This window comes from Lagopus muta, chromosome 1 (assembly GCF_023343835.1).
Source record: "Lagopus muta isolate bLagMut1 chromosome 1, bLagMut1 primary, whole genome shotgun sequence".
NCBI classification, from domain to species: Eukaryota; Metazoa; Chordata; class Aves; order Galliformes; family Phasianidae; genus Lagopus; species Lagopus muta.
In genome coordinates this window covers 84451905-84468796 of record NC_064433.1, presented here as the reverse complement: position 1 = coordinate 84468796, position 16892 = coordinate 84451905, and the positions used below count along the sequence as shown (strand labels likewise).

Here is a 16892-nt window from a genome sequence, read left to right as displayed (position 1 = left end):
TGCTTGCAGTTAGTTCTTTGATTATTCCTGACAAAACAGTGGGGACAAATCTTTACTTGTTATGGCAAGATACCGTCCCTGTCACAAGTTCTTATTGATCCAGGCTGTGTTATATTCCAGCCCTATCTGTCAAGTGCTTCACTGGCTCTATTTAGTCCCCACAGCCACATCTGCTGTGGTAATTCCTCAGTATCATTTCAAGCCTCAGACAGTTTCAGAGCCGCTTTTATACATAACTACTGCTTCAGCAAGTGCATGACTCTGTATCACACAGCACAGTAAACAGGAGCAATCAATAGGTCATTTGTTTGCAAGGAGCATGGTGGTTCCCTTGTTGCTATATCTGAGTTATCAGGGGAAGCGGGGAAGATAGGAAAGTGGGTTTGGAGAGGCACAGACATGCTGGCCAGGCTCATGTAGAACAAGTGATTATGAAGGGCCCTCCTGCTGTGACAGCAGCACAGGAAGCACTCAGAGGGGCTCAGCTGTTCTGAACCTCTTATTAATTTTTCTCTGGCCCTGCTGTAGGTGCCCTAAAAAGGGAATGAAGGAGCAGCTTCTCTGGCTTTTGATCAGACTCTTTTCTGCTCATTCTCTTCCTCCAGGCCCACCCCAGGGAGCACTACTGGACTCTGAGTTTTTCTAATGTTTCTTGTGATGAGTCGTCTTCACTATTTCTTACAGAAGCAGATTTTTCCAGCCAAATGCATCCTAGTATCAAGGATTTCTTTCTTGAAGTTCATTTTCCCCTTGCACTTTGGCAAATCACCTATGAAGTTAAAAAGTTTTTATAATACAGACTCATTTGTGTTACCAGAAAGTGGACATCCCTCAGAAAGAAAGAGAATTGCTGTGCTTATAAATCTGTGCCTTATTCCTTCTGGTTTGTCTTTCAGAGAAATCCTAACCTTGGCTTATGTGAGCAGGGACTCTTACAAATGGATCACTTCAGCCTGCTTGCTCAGGCACAAAAGTGGGTTAATAATTGCAACATGTGCTGGATGAAGATTATTCTGAAATGCAACATGTATTTTTCTTATGCATATTTGACCCTGTCTGTTATGGGGAGGCAAAGAAAGAATGGAGCAGAACAAATTTGAAACACGTTTTCCTAAATTTTGCTTTGCAAATGTCAAAGGAAATTCAGAGCATTGATATTTTCCATTTATTGTCATTCAGTTCCATGGTATCTTGCACCATCTGAAAGCTCGCACGAGGCTGGGTTGTTTTAAGGTGTTACTGAAAAAATTTAGAAAAATGATCATGCACAGTAATAGAGATTAAAAGTATATGGTTGTTGAAATATTTTCTTCGTATTTTCCTTTTTTTTTTTTAATTTATCAAAGCTGCTTTTCACCATCTTCTGGAAGCATGTCTACAACCTGTGTGTTTCAGCGTTCTGTTCTTTTATTCTTCTCTTGGTTACAATAACATAAATCTCAATTCCAGAATTACTCCAGATATAGGGCGTTGTAAGAAATTGGACCTTTCTACAGGTAGGAAGGTTTGGTTTTGTTTTTTTCCCTTGCCTAGCATTCCTGTGTTTTCTCTTGCCTCCCTGTGGTGATGTTTAATTTTCCCCAGGTGATTAGATATCTAATACTGAACCTTTCTTTTTTACTTCTTTTTAAAATGTGTTTTGCAGCCTACAGAGTGTTTTCTAAGTCAGCCTGAAGAAATACCAGGGAGCACTCTAAAAGCAAAGAAGCGAAAGAAGGTATGAGTGCCCTGAGGTGTACTTGGGGACTGGGCAGTGGGTGTGCCTGCTGTTGTGGGATTCCAAATTGGGTCAGCTTTGTTGGTGTGTGAAGCTACGTAGTGTTGCAGCCTTTATTTTAGAGAAGAATAAAAATCTCCGCTTTTATGACTTCAGTCAAATTATCCATTCGTTACATGAACTGAACTGCAGAATTGTGCCTATGCTCCTCGCAAGGGTTGTGCGTTATTTATACCCACCTTGCATGTGTGGCACACCAGGAAAATGAAACTGGCAAAGAAAGATGGCAATTCAGTTTCTGCAGCATCTGCCCTGATTCAGCTGTGTGAACAGGCTCCAGCATCCTTTGCATCTAGAACTGTCCCTGTTCCCTCTTCTCCTGGCATAAGTATATAAATAAATACTCTGGGCTGACCGTCTGGCTGTGCTCCATCTTCACTCAACAGCAAGCAGTCTGCTGTCTAGATGGAAATAATATGGCACTAGGCAAGTTAATTGTCTTTTGGGACAGCCTGTGTTAAGTACTTGGCTCCCTCACAAGGGTGGCTTTTTTAGGTTATGTCAGGCCTCTTAATCAGCCGGTGAATGGGCAGAGTTGAATTTAGCCTTCAAAGCAGCTCTGACAGAAGTGACCATGGAGCTTGATCCACTTCTGCCAAGTGAAAGCATTCCACCAGAGAATGGTGCAGCAGCCCTAGGAAAAAGACCCCATTCCTAGGCAAACAACAAGCATTTGGTTACATCTTTAGTTTCACTGAGGCTAGGCCTCTTAAATGATGCACACAGCCTGTTAGCAAATGCATCAGGAAATATTTGTCAGATTGATCCATTGTTTCCAATCAAACTCTTCTCACTAAATAAAAGGAGGGGAGGGGGGAAACAAGCAAAAAAAGAAAGAAAAAAGGGAAACACAAAAAACACCTTTGCTTTTAAGCATCTGGAACAAATTGGAAGAAAAATAGTAAAACTTCCTGTGTTAGGACCATTTCCCCATAGCTCTCCTCAAAGGAAGAGAGTTTGTTCAGGTGTCCTTACTCTTATGGACTTTCTCATTAGTATCAGGCTTCTCCTCTCAAGAGTACGATAATTTTTTTGGAGGAATCAAGTGGCCCAGTAAATGACATAATGGTCCTGAGGAATGACAGCTTACACTGAGTTACCAAGTGAAATGAGCCCAGCACTTCTGTGTTATTGTCTGCTAAACCAATGATTCCCAAATGCAGGTCACTGAAGAAGCTGGAGCTGGAGAAGAGCATTTCTCCTTAGGGCTCTGCCTTTTATATTTGCTAGGAATAACAAAGAAGGAGCTCATTTGTGGACCTCATGCATGTTCTGTAGGTGGCCTGTGGCCATGCTTAGGAGAGGCAATTGTTGCAAGGCAGAAAAATGTGAGTGTCAAATGGTGGTGAAGCTTGAGAAATAATATTGCAGATTCAGGTACCAGAGAAGCCAACCAGCTGGAAGTCCACAGCAGAGTCTTCCAGTTACCATAGATCAACCTTTGGACCACACCAAAGGTCAACCTAGAGGAACATATAAGCCTTGCAGTGACCCACCACCCCTCCACAGCTGCTAAAAGTGGTTCCAAGCCCACTTTGTCTCTCTGCAGGATCACTTTTCTTCACAGATGCTCTGTTGGAGGCATGCTGTCCTTCTGCTCTTCACTTCTAGGCTTATACTCCCACTCATCTATATGACAGCAAGTTCAGTTTAGCTTGTGCAGCTGAGAAACTGCAAGCTGTCCTTTCACAAATGACTAATTTCTCAGTGAGAATAAGAAAGGCTTCAGATCCATGCTGTTCTCTCCAGAATGTCTCTATCCTTGAAAATCTGCTGTATTCTTAAATGCTGACGGATCATTCAGATAATGGGTATCCTGGGCTGTTCTCCCTTTATCATCCAATTTAATTATGTTAAAAAAATATGATAGCAGCTTCTTTTTAGTGAAAATTCAAACCTGTTACTTGCTAACATTCTAAGGCATAAAACATAATTGTTATGAACTCTTCTCCAAGCTCAAAATACTAGTTAGGTTTGAAAAATCAGGCGTTTTGGGAGAGTAAAACAGCTGCTGAACTCCTTCTGCTTGATTTCTGGTTTGGTGAGCTTTAAACTCAATTTTGTTATGGGTTTTGTGATAATGTATATTGTGAATCTAGTTAACCATCTTCTCTTCCCAAAGAGATGGATAGTTACCCTGTTTAACTTAAAATATAGCTGTCTTAAGGTATTATTTGATTCCTATGATTAATGCTTTAAGAACAATAAATTAAAACAAATGATGAGAAAACTCAATTTTCGAACTGCTTCAACAGCAAAACCCACAAAAGTGTTTTTCAGTTATGTTTTTGTTACAGCAGTGTTTTAGGTAAGTGAACAAGAGTTTCTGTCTTCAGGGTCCCAGGCCATTGTGTCAAAGTGTCTGAGCTTTATCCTGAAGTCTGTGTTACCCCTAAAGACAGTGGGAATCATGTCCTGTTAGAAGACCTTTTTCTAGTCAGGCTTTTGTTAATGCAATTCACTGTATGAAGTTATGGAAGAATTCACATATGTTTATTTACAGTGTTGTTATCTATGCTAAGAGCAGCTATGGTAGATATAACATACGTTGTTATTTGTCTTTTTTAGAAGAAAATTTCTGATGTTCTGGAAAAATCTCCTCCAAAACCTGGTGTCCCTGAGGATCTACAGAATCTGCTTAGTCAACATTTTGGTACAAAACGTTCAGTGATTGAAATAGAGGAATTAAAGCTGCCAGGTAACTTGTCCTATATTATATATATGTATATATATATTTTTTTCCATGACACTAATAAGTTGTTTTTCTGTAGGAAAAAAAGGAGACTTTTGGGACAAGCCTTGTGAGATGTAATCTTTTATTGAAATGTTTGTATATACCATTTATTACTTTGCTTCTAAGAAGAGGCATTAATTTCTTTGAAATAAATCCGAGTAAGAATGTGTCTTATTATAAAAAGGTACTAATTTTAGAAGCTTGCTTTTCTACTAGAAATTGTGTGATTCCTAATTAGTATGTTCCATGATGCTGGTTGAGAAAGACTGTGAAAATATATTTCATTTCTGGGATTATCCACGTCTACCCAGATATGTAATAGGAAGACTGAGAGGAGTAGACAAAGAAATAACAAAATGTGATTCTGGTGTGGTTATGAAATATTGAACACAATGGATTTTCAGGGAGTGGCATGGAAAAAAAGGTGGTAGTTCTGGTCCAAGTTGAAAATGAACAAGTTTTAACCATGACTCTGACCCTCTTGGTTTCCTTTACTCTGTCTCCAGTTCAAAGCTAATGACAGAAAAGTCAAAGCAGGAGAGAGCAGGGGTAGCTTCTGTCTGTCAGCTTGAGATTGCATTAGAGATTAAGGCAATGTTCTCTGCCTCCTACTCTAGAGATGAAGAGGCACTGTCATTTTCTAGGCATTATTCCATTATTTGTTGAGAGCGCATGTGAAGAACAAACTGTCTGGTAACAAATCTGCACATATTAATACTTCTTGAACTGTAGGTGACCTATCCCTAAACTAGTACCCTTCTAGCCCAGTGATTTCTCTCTTTTAATGTTTAAGCTTGGCTTTCTAATAAGTATGCTTCTCTTTAGGATCACGAGTCTATGTTGACCTTTCCTTATTTCTTTGGGCCAGGTTCAGCTTTCTTATTGAATCAAGAAAACCTGGAGAAGTCCCATGTAGATTGCTTTCAAAAGCTTATGTTAAATATTTCTAGGCATGTAGAGATTTAGCAAATAATAAATTGCTTTGGTTTCTTTCTTATTGAAAGAGGTGTTTAGGTTAGTGAAGTGATCCATTTCCACATGGCTCTTGGGTTGGATGGGGATTTTTTTATCTTTCTTTTTGTGCTGGGAGTTGGAGGCTGAGAAGCCAAGCAGTTCACTAAACTTCTACAGCTGTCAAGTCATTCACGTCAAAGCACCGAGCAAATAAGCAAGTACTTAGAGTTGTGTGTTCTTGTTAACTGACACAGTGCAGAAGGTCGGGCTTATAGGCAGCATGATCTCTTGCTGCATGCTGAAGCTGTGGATTTTTTCCCCCCTTTCTGAAATTTTAAATAAAAGTTGTTAATACTCAGTTTTGCTGGAGTGTTGATGAAAAGTCAGTAACTGATGCTCGTATGCTTTAGAAAACACCTTCTGAATTGTTTAGTCAATAATGTCAGTGTATTCAGAACAGCAAAACAACAGCTAATGTATTTTGTCCACCAGGGAAAAGGACTATGGTGGGTGATTACAGTTCTCCTCTTACCACCAAATGTTTATGATACTCTACCAGTCTTTGCCCTTCCCCACCAGCATCACAAGCATCTTTTAAACATAATTTAAAAATTAAATCAGCTGTTGATGCTTCAGTTGTACACATTCAACTTCCTTTGGAGCTGAAGCCCCAGTAAATGTCAATCTTTGGTTTTAATAGAAAGGATTGGGGAAAAATAGAAGTTTTTTGCAAGACAACACCAATTAAATGAAGGATATAGTGATGGAAAGTGGCTATTCTCAAGAAACTGTACAGGCAGGCTCCAGCTACAAGCCAAGTTTGTCACACTCTCTGTTCTGGTAGAAACCATGGACTGACAGTGCCAGCATCAGCACAATGTGCCATCCACATGAGCATAAATAGCGTGTGTAGGGAAACCTCTTTAATTTAGTTAAAATGTATGAGCAAACATCTCATTCCAGAGAGAGGCACTCTGAGGTGCAGTGCTTCATGCAAAATGGCAGCAAATATGTGAGTCCCCAAAGATGGGGTTGTTGATGCTATGAGGGAGAATATTGTTCCATTAGGCAAAAGACCTATAACAGCTATGGCAAGTTTTCAGGCCATCTACTTTGAATCAACTTTTTAAGAACCTACTTTTTCTATATAGGCACTAGAGAAAAGGACTTTCCTGACTACCTTAGTTGGGACGTTGTCTTTTTTTGTTTCCCCTATAACGGACCTTAAAGGCAAATAGCATGTCTGTCACCTATGGTCCTTTTCAGATTTACTTCCTAATGGCATAGGTAAAAGATAGGCAATCCATGGGCAATGAAAACAGGAGTCACAGTGCAATATAGGTGCTACCGTTATGGCTAGTACTTATAGGTAACTTGCCACAATATGCAAGACCAGAAAGTAAAGCCAGCTCACTGACGGATGAGTGGCCAGTATCTCACTTATTGGTAGGTTCTTGCATTTACACATTTGGCTAAAACCTTTGCTTGATTGTGGTAAAAAAGAAAAAAATATGGAAAATTGTTTTAAAGCATGTGATCACCCTTAGGCAGCCCTGTGTTCAGAATTTAATGGTAGGATAAAATGGAGGAATTGTAAATGGGTGGTAAGGTGTTACCCTTGTTGACTTACCCAATTTAAAGCCTCAGTAAAATGAGGTGTTCTTGAGTCTTTTTTCACAAAAAGTAATTTATTGATGATGAATTTTAACACACATATGATTTCATCAATGTAACTAACTAATAACTGTGTTGCACACATTTAAGCTCTATTTTTCTGTTGTTAAAAATACATCAACAAAAATATTTTCTCCTTTATGTTTTCAGATTCTTGCTTTTTGCCAGCCAATGACCTCACCCACAGTTTTTCTTCATACCTGAAAGAAAGTAAGTTAAAATGTTGGTCTGGATGAAATGGAAGTTGTATGAAAAACATTATTTATGTGCTATTATTACAGCTTTTATCTGCACTCTCAAATATTTTTAATTATGTGTCATTAATAATTTCCAGGGTGGTGACTTTTTTTTTTTTTCATTTGTTTGCTTGCTTGTTCTATGAGAGGTGTTTTGTTTTGTTTTTTTTTTACAAAATAACTCTTGTTTTGGACCTAAATGTTTTAGAGTTTCTTCAAACTATTTGTTGTATTATTTGTCGTAAGTTGTTTGTTGTGGCTTCTTGAGTAGATATGTATTATCTTACAGTAATAGTTCTGCCACTGCCTCCTTACTTGAACCAAGAGAATTATTTTCTCTCTTGCAGAGAATTCCTGGTTTGGTAAATGTTTCAATTGGTTTTACCTGGTACAAATTACCCTATGTGTCAAATGAAGACAGTGGGCATGTCACCTAACCAAATATTTATTTTTAATGCTGTCTAATTTGTTCAGCATTACAATGTATCTGTATTTTATCTATCTTGGGTGTTTTATTTTCCAGTTTCTCAGCCATGACTAAATGTAAAAGTGTTGCCAGAGATCCAGACCTCATAGGAGTCAGCATGTGTGTTCTTGTTGCTGGCTACCATTCATCATGTACTCTTGCAATATAAAATTGTGGCATGTATATAAGTAGTACTTTCTCTGACTGTGTATGTGGCCTTTTCCATTTCAGTCTGTCCTAAGTGGGCAAAATTCCGTAAAAACCACAAGGAGAAGAAGTCAGTGGTGATGCTGGTTATCTGCAGTTCTGCCCTTCGTTCCTTGGAACTCATGAAGTATGTTGATAGCAAACGTTTTGCTGAGGTTGGCTGTCAGTCAGAGGTTTTGTCTTGGAACCACAGACATAAAGGCAAAACTGGGACACTGTTCTCTGCTAGCCAACAAATTTACTGACTGAAACTGATGCAATATCCCTTGCTGCTTTAAACTGTGGGAGTGCGGTGTTTGGTTTTAGCCTAAAGTAACACTTAGTAGTTCAGTTGCATGGAAGCACTGTTTCTGTTGAAAAACAAAACTGAAGTGTAACCAATCTGGGAGGAACACACAACGTGTTATACGTGGGAACAAAGTAAACCCACAAGGCGTCCTAATCAGCAGTAGAAGTCATGACTGTAAGGCCATGATGCTGATAGCACCAAAAGCAATGAAACAAAGCATTGCATAGCCTCAAATGGCAATGTATGTGTCTGGCCTGAGTGCCTCCGTATCTGTGTCCATGTCTCCTTTTTCCTCTCTCTCCTCCCCTATTCATTCCAAAAGACTTGATGAATTAACGTATACCTTGGAGATTTCGTGACTGTCAACTGTGTCTTGACCTTGCTTCCTAAGACTATCTTTCTGTACAACATACAAGCAAGAGTTGAGAAGTTTATGCTGCACTTAAAAGCATTGATGTCGTAGATGTGCCTGTAGTGCTCAGCTCCTGTATGCAGATATTAGAATCTGAGTGGTTTGTCTGTATACTTGTATATAACCTTTAGCCTTGCACAAGAGAAGTTTGAAAACTTGGCTCACCACAAAAAGCATGCAGAGAAAGTGTCTTAAATGACATTCCATAAATACTGACTGTGTAGTCCCCTCCTTGACTAATACAGAACATGGAGTTCTTAGTGCATACTCAAATAGAGCATCAAAAGAATAAGTCAAGTTTTCAGACTAATGAGTTTTGGTCCTCTGGAATTTGGACAATCTGACCAGGAAAACATGTGGCAGGCTAGGTTTTCCCAGCAGCCATGCTTCAGGAAGATTTTTTAAAATGTACATTCATCCATACACACACAGCTCTTTCCTTTGCCTGCGTGCATATGTTTGTTGATGCCTATATGTCAGTAACAGAGCAGTTTTTAATTACAATTTGATGATTAGTCAGTTTTGAACTGTTAGTTGTGGAAGCACAAGCTGTAACTATTCAACATTATCTGAGAAGCTATCTGAGCAATATTGCCCTCTAGTGATATCTGCTATTGTATTTGTCCAGTTGTTTATCACTGCAAATAGTGAAGGGAGACCATACGTAGTGTTCACAGTACTAGTGTGGGTCACTGGGGGAACTGTGTCTCTCAAGTATGTTGAGAAATCCTGGCTAGTTTTGTTTTCCTCCTGTGTGGTCTTAATCTCAGCCCTGATACTTGCATTTCCTTCTTCTTTTTCTTCTTATTTCTAGGTCAATGACAGTATTTAAAGGCGACTGCAGAGTTCTGAAGTTGTTTGCAAAGCACATAAAGGTAAGAAAGCTGCAAAAGTGACAGAAGAACTGAACAACTATCTAGTGTCAAACCACGTTTTTAATACATTTAACAACAGTGCCTTTCATTTTAGCGTTTCTTTCTCCAGGTTTTGATTCTTGGAGAAGTCCAGCCAAATACCATCTCCAGTAATTCTGGCAAAATCCTGTGCAGAGTATAAATGTTTATTCATTTGCTATGTGTTAAAGATATTCCACATTGCTGTGACATGCTCATTCAAATGTATTTTACCTGTTTAAATCGAAGACTCACGCATTTGTAAAAGCATCCACATTTGCACATGCTGATGAAATTGTCTAGTTATCCAGTATTCATACGTGCTGGAAAGCACAAACTGTGGGAATATGGGAAGTAATAAGTGGAAATTTAGCCTTTGATATAAATACTGTCAAACACAAATGTCACTTGCTTTATTTCATTTTTTCCAATGTCATCATCTTGAGGGAGTTTTGATCTAAGTCAGATTTGTCAGTTTCCCAAATATTTACAGAGAGTTTGTTTAAATACAGAAGAAAACCTACTGTTCTCACTTCCAGAAATAGTTGGTGCAATTGCAGTTATTCAAAACTGAAAATATTCTAAAGAACTGTGATGCCCTGCTGACTGTTACGCTCTCCCCAGAAGATCAGCTTGATAGCTTGATAGCTTGATAAATGAATAGCATTTGTTACTTGATAGTAGTCTAGAAAGAGATACTGCATAATCTTGGATTTATTTCCAGCCTGGAGATGTTCTTTGAGAAGAAATTTGAAACAATTGTGGTTTCACTGTGGTTTGTCTTTCTTCAAATCAGATAAAAGAACAGATGAATATGTTGGAGAAAGGTGTGTTCCACATTGGAGTTGGAACTCCTGGGAGGATAAAAGCACTGGTGGAGCAAGGTAGGAGAAAAACGAGGATTTTATCAACGGGTTATCCTACACTTGATCTCAGAGGAAGTGAGACTTAGCTTTTGAAGGGCTTAGGTTGGTATGAGTCCATAGATTTAGGAACTAAGCTCTGCAGTTTTGCTTTTCCTCTTCTGTGTCAGTCAGAATGAGGTCAGTTAATAACAGTTGATTTAATAAACACTTTAAGCTGGAATAAATCAGTGTTACAAGAGAAGGGCAAAGTAGTGCCTCTCACACAATCAGTACCCACTTAGTCACCCCATCCTGTCTCTTGTTCTAGCACAAGGGTATGTTTGGCAGCTCAGTGACCTGATCCCAATTAGAACTGATCCCAATTAAAACAAAACCAGCATGCACACAAAATCAGGTAATGAACAGGCTAAGGTGGAGGACTTCCTCCTTTGGCAGGAATACTGATTTATGCTGACTTGAAAATGATTGCAAAACCATCATGTAAGATTTAAAGTTCCAGGAAACCAAACACTGCAAGCAAATCAAAAGGAAGTAATGGCAGAAGTCGTCGTATCATATGTCACTCTGAGCTCAGCATAAATTTTTGTATGGGGTGGACAAGATCTGCTTGCTGATTTTAGTTATGATTTGTGCATGATAAAATCAAGTATATAAATGTCCTTTTCTCTTTCCAGTTTTACTTACTCAGTAGACACCACATGCACAAATTAAAACAAACAAAAATGACAAGATAAGGCGATTCTTTCCGTTTCTCTTTCTAAGCACTGCCTTTCCCCAACTATGATTTCTTGGTTAGGGTCTGTCTGTAGATTTGAACTCTAAAGCTCCTTCCAGTGGGGTACAGGAATAGCATATTTTTTTTTCGCTATGTCCTTCACCAATGTTACATTGTTGCTGTTCAACACTTTGGCATATTACCATGTAACTCATGTAGGGACACAAGGTGTCTAATCCTTTTTTGACAGCTTAGTGTTGTAGTGCTAGGTCACTGAAAAACGGAGAGGAGTAAAAAGTGATATGCAGAACTGTGGACAGCATGTAGAAGACCAGGGAAAAATAGGAGAACTACTGGAGGGCAGGTTCAGAAAGGACCTTCTTCCTTCAACAGAATTTGTTTGGAGAATGAAGGAATCCTTCAACAGCACCACTGACCTGACTCACATTCACATAGCACTTGATCCTTTAAATTCCTAAACACCATCAATTCACATTAATAAGATTTTTCAGGCTAAGGTCCTTGTAACTTACCAGCTCCTCATAAGCTGTAGAAATTCAACTCTTGTGGTTTCATCAAGAGGAAGCTTGAGGAATTATGTGCTGGCAGGATGTTAGCTCCTGACAAGCCTGGCAACAGTTCTGCTTTTGTGTTTATCTTTCAAAAAGGCATAGGATTATGTGGTTAAAGGAGTTTGCAGTGTCACTGCATTAGTTTTCCAAGCACAAATGTAGTGTTCAGAGATTAGTTTCTTTGGGAACAGACAGCAAAAGATGTAAAACATAAAAAATAATTTTGATAAGCACATGCTATGTTGTCTTTTTTAGATGGCCTATGTTTGAACTCCACAAAATATATTATTCTGGATTGGAACTGGAGAGATCAGAAACTAAGGAGAATGATGGATATCCCTGAGGTATTGTAGGAGCACCTGTATATATAATATTCTGTGTACTCAGTGCTTTTGATTCTAGTGCCTTGGTCAGTAAGGATTTATTTCTGTAAAGCAGACTTAGCAGTCTAGGAATGCAAAAACAAGTCACTGTTTCACTTGAAAATCTGTACTCTCGGATCTCAAAATTACCTCTTGAGGAAGTTGGTTCCTTTTGTTGTTGTTGTTGTTACAGGTCACAGCTGTGACTAATACAGCTGTGCTGTGAATTTCTGCTGTTTTTGCTAAATAGTTGTTCTGCCTGTTCCCGGGAAATTCAGTAAGAGGACTTCATGCAAAAAAAAGTTTCCACAAAAACTAAATACAGCTTTGGATGGCATTTATTGGTCTCTGAGAGTAAAATAACTTTGTATAGTTAGTTTTCTTTTCTTTTTTTTTTTTTTTTTTCCTTTTTTGGAAAGAGGTAGGTTGCAAACTATGTAGAACTATACATTATTTGTAGACTCTTTTTTGAGATAGCTCCCCATGCTTTTTAATTCTATAATCCAACTTCCACATTAATTGCTATGACAAGATATGCTTACCATATGCTGTGGGCCATCAGCTGGTGTCTGTCCAGCAGAAAGAGGTGGATTGCTCTAGTGGTCTCTGCTAGAGAACTCCCATTTCACTATACATTTTCACAGGCTGATATGCATTCCATACTGGGAAAAGTCTTCCATTCATGTAGATAGGAAGCTGTTTCACAAGTGAAATAAATGGTCAGTCATTATTCCTACTCTGCACCTGCCTATATCTTTGAACGTGCCGTATTTTATAGTCCCTCCCCACACACAAAGATGCAACTTTCTAATAATCTTGGATAAAGCACCCTGCAAAAAACACACTGCCAAAATGAAGCAGGGAAAAGAACAGCTTTGCATACTGAGGCAAGGAGGCTCCCTCTTGTGGTAAATGCTTGAGAATCTTTTGTACAGTGCTAGCACTTATTTGTAAGTTTTTTAACACCAGAGAACCTGCATTCACAGGCATGTTACCTCAGGATAGTAGTACAAGTGCTGCTGCCACTGGGACAGATTTTTGCGAGTCAGCTGAAATAAATATACGCACAGTATCCTACAGGTGATCCATTGAAAAAGAAATAAATATTATATTGTTAACATTTGATTTGGGGATATTGCAAGTTTGAAACAACTTGTTCAGCTCTCCGTAGGAGGCATCACAGCATTTTGGCATGTCTGCCTAGGAATACAGGTCAAATTGACTTCGGCTCTATTTTGTTAAGGGAAAATGACCATCCATGAAATTATAGAAGTCAATATCCAGGCTTAGTTTCAGATAAAACCAAGAAAGAATCTTACACTTTTGGACATAGTGTTAACCTAAGGATAGGTCCTTTATATTTGGTTACAGAATAGTGAATGTGATTAAAGCAAAGTCATCAAATCTGCCCTTACCTCAGTTAAAACAAAGATTTTTGACAGGTTGGGCAATGTAAGTGGAGTACCTTACAGCTTTTTTTTTTTCCTGCTGGAGACAGCACATAGATTCCTGAAAGTTATTTTTAAGAAATATCCGTAATAAAAAATATCCAGCTAATGTTTTTGAAATAGTGCACCTTAATGCAGTAGAAGACAGTGGTATGTTTAGCAGCTTGCAAACTTAAAATACGAACTACAGTCTCAGTAAGCAGCGGATCCTTACTCTTCTATCTTTAGAAGTATTGTCAAATGCATGATAATAATAGTCATATGGTTACTCAAAGAGGTGATTTTTAGTTCCACCAGCATGAAAATTGGCAATTCAATGTTCTATTTTTCTTTATCCTAAATCAATTGTGGAGGCAAAATTGTGCTTTAGAATTGGAAAAAAGGCATTGTGTCACGTTTCCATTGCAAATCTTGTTTTGTCAGTAATATCTTTATATGTTTAAGGTGTTACAGTGCTAAATTTTAATGTAGTTATACTTGTCTGCATAATGAAATGTGCAGAAAACAGGAACAGCTGGAAGAATACGTACCTCTTGTCTACTCATGGGAAAGTCCATTGCTTCATTTTGAAGGTGCATACTGCTTGCTGTTCCTGTCCTCATCTCATCTTTAGTGGAGAATAATATACAGAGTGGTGTAATCTGAAATGTGTATATATGTTTAGAAATACATGAATCCTTCCCCATGACAGTCCTGTATCCCATTGTATTCACTGAAAGGATAACCAGTGCTCTTTCAGTTGCCTCAATATCTCATTCATTAATGCTGTTAGATTCTTTTTTCTGTTTTTCTGTCTTTCATTGCATTCATCCTAAGCAAACAAAGGAGAGAAGGAAGTAATTTCACAAAGAAACCAAAGGTCGAATGAATGAGTTTACTGGGCTCTGTTTTTATGAGCTTGAATTACAATACAATGTAAAGGCTTACATAAAAATTGATGGTGTAATTTCAAATCTGACCAAAGGACAAACTTTTCTCTTTGGAGTTTTTTTCTTTAGCGATTGATAACAATACAGACCTGTCTCAACTCTTCAAATTACTTTTTTGTAAGATTCACATATAGTTTTCAAATATTTTGCTTAACTGTTTATTATTTCCTTCTAGAAGCAATGTAAGCACTGAGCAAGTTTCAGGTTTTATTAAAGCAAAAGGGTTTGTTAGAAATATAGTCTAGATAGACTTTATTACATCACACATTCTTGTGCACAGAAGGATATAAACCTGAGGAAAGCTCAGAAAGAAGTTATTCACGAGCAGGAAGAATGAAGCTACAAGGAAATTCTAGGCTTGCCATGATGAGCAAATCTTCAGTTCCTGCTGAAATATGTCATCTATTCTTGCCCTTGTTTACATTCGTTTTTGATCTTTAGATAAGCAGTAAGGTACAGTCGTATCCGTGTTGTAAACCAAAGTACTTTGCATGTGGCTTAGTTACACCTGAATGCTCAGTTTCATTCAGGAGTCTCAGCCACAAACATTGTGTGGCTGTTACAGTGCAGGACTACCCTTGGACTCATTGATAACGCTTGATACACTGTAAAATCCTACAGAAATCTTGCAGCCCAGGGTGTATCTCTTGCTCTGCCAAGTTTAATCAGCTGTGCCAATTACTGTGTAGCTGTGTTGTATGAGCTGTTGTTGTACCTTAGGACTGCACAGTAAACCTTAGAGGAGGGGCCCCATGGCCACCTACAGCCCCTCATGAGGAGAGCGGAGGGGCAGCGCTGAGCTCTGCTCTGTGTGACAGCAACAGGGCCTGAGGGAACGGCATGGAGCTGCGTCAGGGGAGGGCAGCTGGGGGTGAGGGACAGGGGCTGCACCAGAAAGCACTGGGCATGGAACAGCCTGCCCAGGGCACTGAGCTTTTGGACAGCACTCAGACATGGGGTTTGGATTTTGAGTGGTGCTGTTTGGGGCTGGGAGTTGGACTCAGTGATCCTTGCTGGGTACCTTCCAACTCAATATATCCTGTGATTCTAGGAAAATGGAACCATTGTAGAGCTAAGGGCCTTGCATGGGAACTTCTCCTTTAATTTCTAGTTCTACAGTAAGATACCTGAGTAAATAAATAAAATCATGGTGTTTAGCTAAAGCATTGCCAGTAAACTTTGATGCTTTCTTTGAATTTTGTCTTCCTCAGATAAAGAAAGAAACAATCGACCTACTCGAGATGAGGATTATAAAGCTGTGCAGAGAGGGGTCTGTGAAGCTGGGACTCTTTTAATAGTTTTACCCACAAGGAAGTGACTTACAGGTTCATTTTACTTCTATCCTGTCTGCAAGTGGTCAATGGTGATTAAGAATTTTGATTTTTCAGAGATAATTGATGCAGAAAGAATGTGCTGTGTAACTTTATTCTGAGGTTCCTTTTAATAATAAAAACAGAAGTTTTATTTGTACTTTTTTATTGGTAGTCTTTTATTGTACAGGCAGTGCAAAAGCAAAGTTAAATGTATATTGCTTTCACCCACAAGATTTACCATTACATGCCATTTTTAAGAGCAAAAGTGAGTGTGAAAGTCTTTGTACAATGCAATTCTCAGTTACCTCTTTCTCTCATAGGAGTGGTAAGCTAGTTCTTGCCTTAAAATAGCTTTGGAAATATCTGAATTTCAGCAATTTGGCAAAAAAGTATTTTTCTCTCATCTGCTCTACAGCTGGCCAAATCCTATTTTTTTGTCATTACATGATAAATTATGTTTAAAGTATCTGTCTAGCAAACTGAGAGTTTATTGTGATTAAACTGTTGAAGTCTTCAAAAAATATTCTACTTTTTGTCCATTGGAGTTGAAAACAGCTTGTCTGTGGGTGATTCTTCTGTAATTGTGAGTAGAAGGGTGCTTTTATTTTTTTATTTATTTATTGCATGGAAAAAGAAGATGAATAGAGGTAGGCAAATCGTCAGCATCTTGGAAGAATCCAAATGAGACATTTTTAGAATTAATTTCCCTATTGTGCTAAACAATACGAAGCATTTTAGAACTTTAAATTGCTTCTTAATAGCAATGAATGCAGGTTAAGAAAGTTTATTTGGTTTTACAAAGTAGTGTTGTATACCCAGCACTCTCAGTCCCTCCAGTCCTCCTCAGTGGCATCCAGTGAACTGGAATAGGTCTTTTCTTTTATCCCATGTCTGTTAGCTGGGCAACTATAGAAGTGAAGGGAGAAGAAATGATGAATCTGAGATTACACAAATTCTAGTATAGCTGGCAGTATCCACACAAATGAATAAGACTTAACAAGTGCTATTGTACTGTGGGGCAGGAATAAATATATAAGCTTTTCCA

The 16892-nt window shown here is 38.5% G+C and overlaps 1 protein-coding gene across 2 annotated transcripts in view; it reads left to right on the top strand.

Moving 5' to 3' along the window:
* CMSS1 (cms1 ribosomal small subunit homolog) overlaps nt 1-16882 on the top strand; it is a 74240-nt gene extending 57358 nt beyond the window's left edge. The window contains exons 4-11 of one of the 2 annotated variants that reach the window (XM_048944703.1): nt 1646-1717; nt 4346-4475; nt 7290-7349; nt 8073-8175; nt 9564-9624; nt 10439-10526; nt 12051-12139; nt 15746-16882. In XM_048944703.1, the coding sequence (XP_048800660.1) occupies nt 1646-1717; nt 4346-4475; nt 7290-7349; nt 8073-8175; nt 9564-9624; nt 10439-10526; nt 12051-12139; nt 15746-15829 (687 nt within the window). In that variant the 3' untranslated portion in view covers nt 15830-16882. The remainder of the gene's footprint in view (nt 1-1645; nt 1718-4345; nt 4476-7289; nt 7350-8072; nt 8176-9563; nt 9625-10438; nt 10527-12050; nt 12140-15745) is intronic. The other variant, XM_048944694.1, reaches the window with a different exon arrangement.
* The last annotated feature ends 10 nt before the right edge of the window (nt 16883-16892 follow it).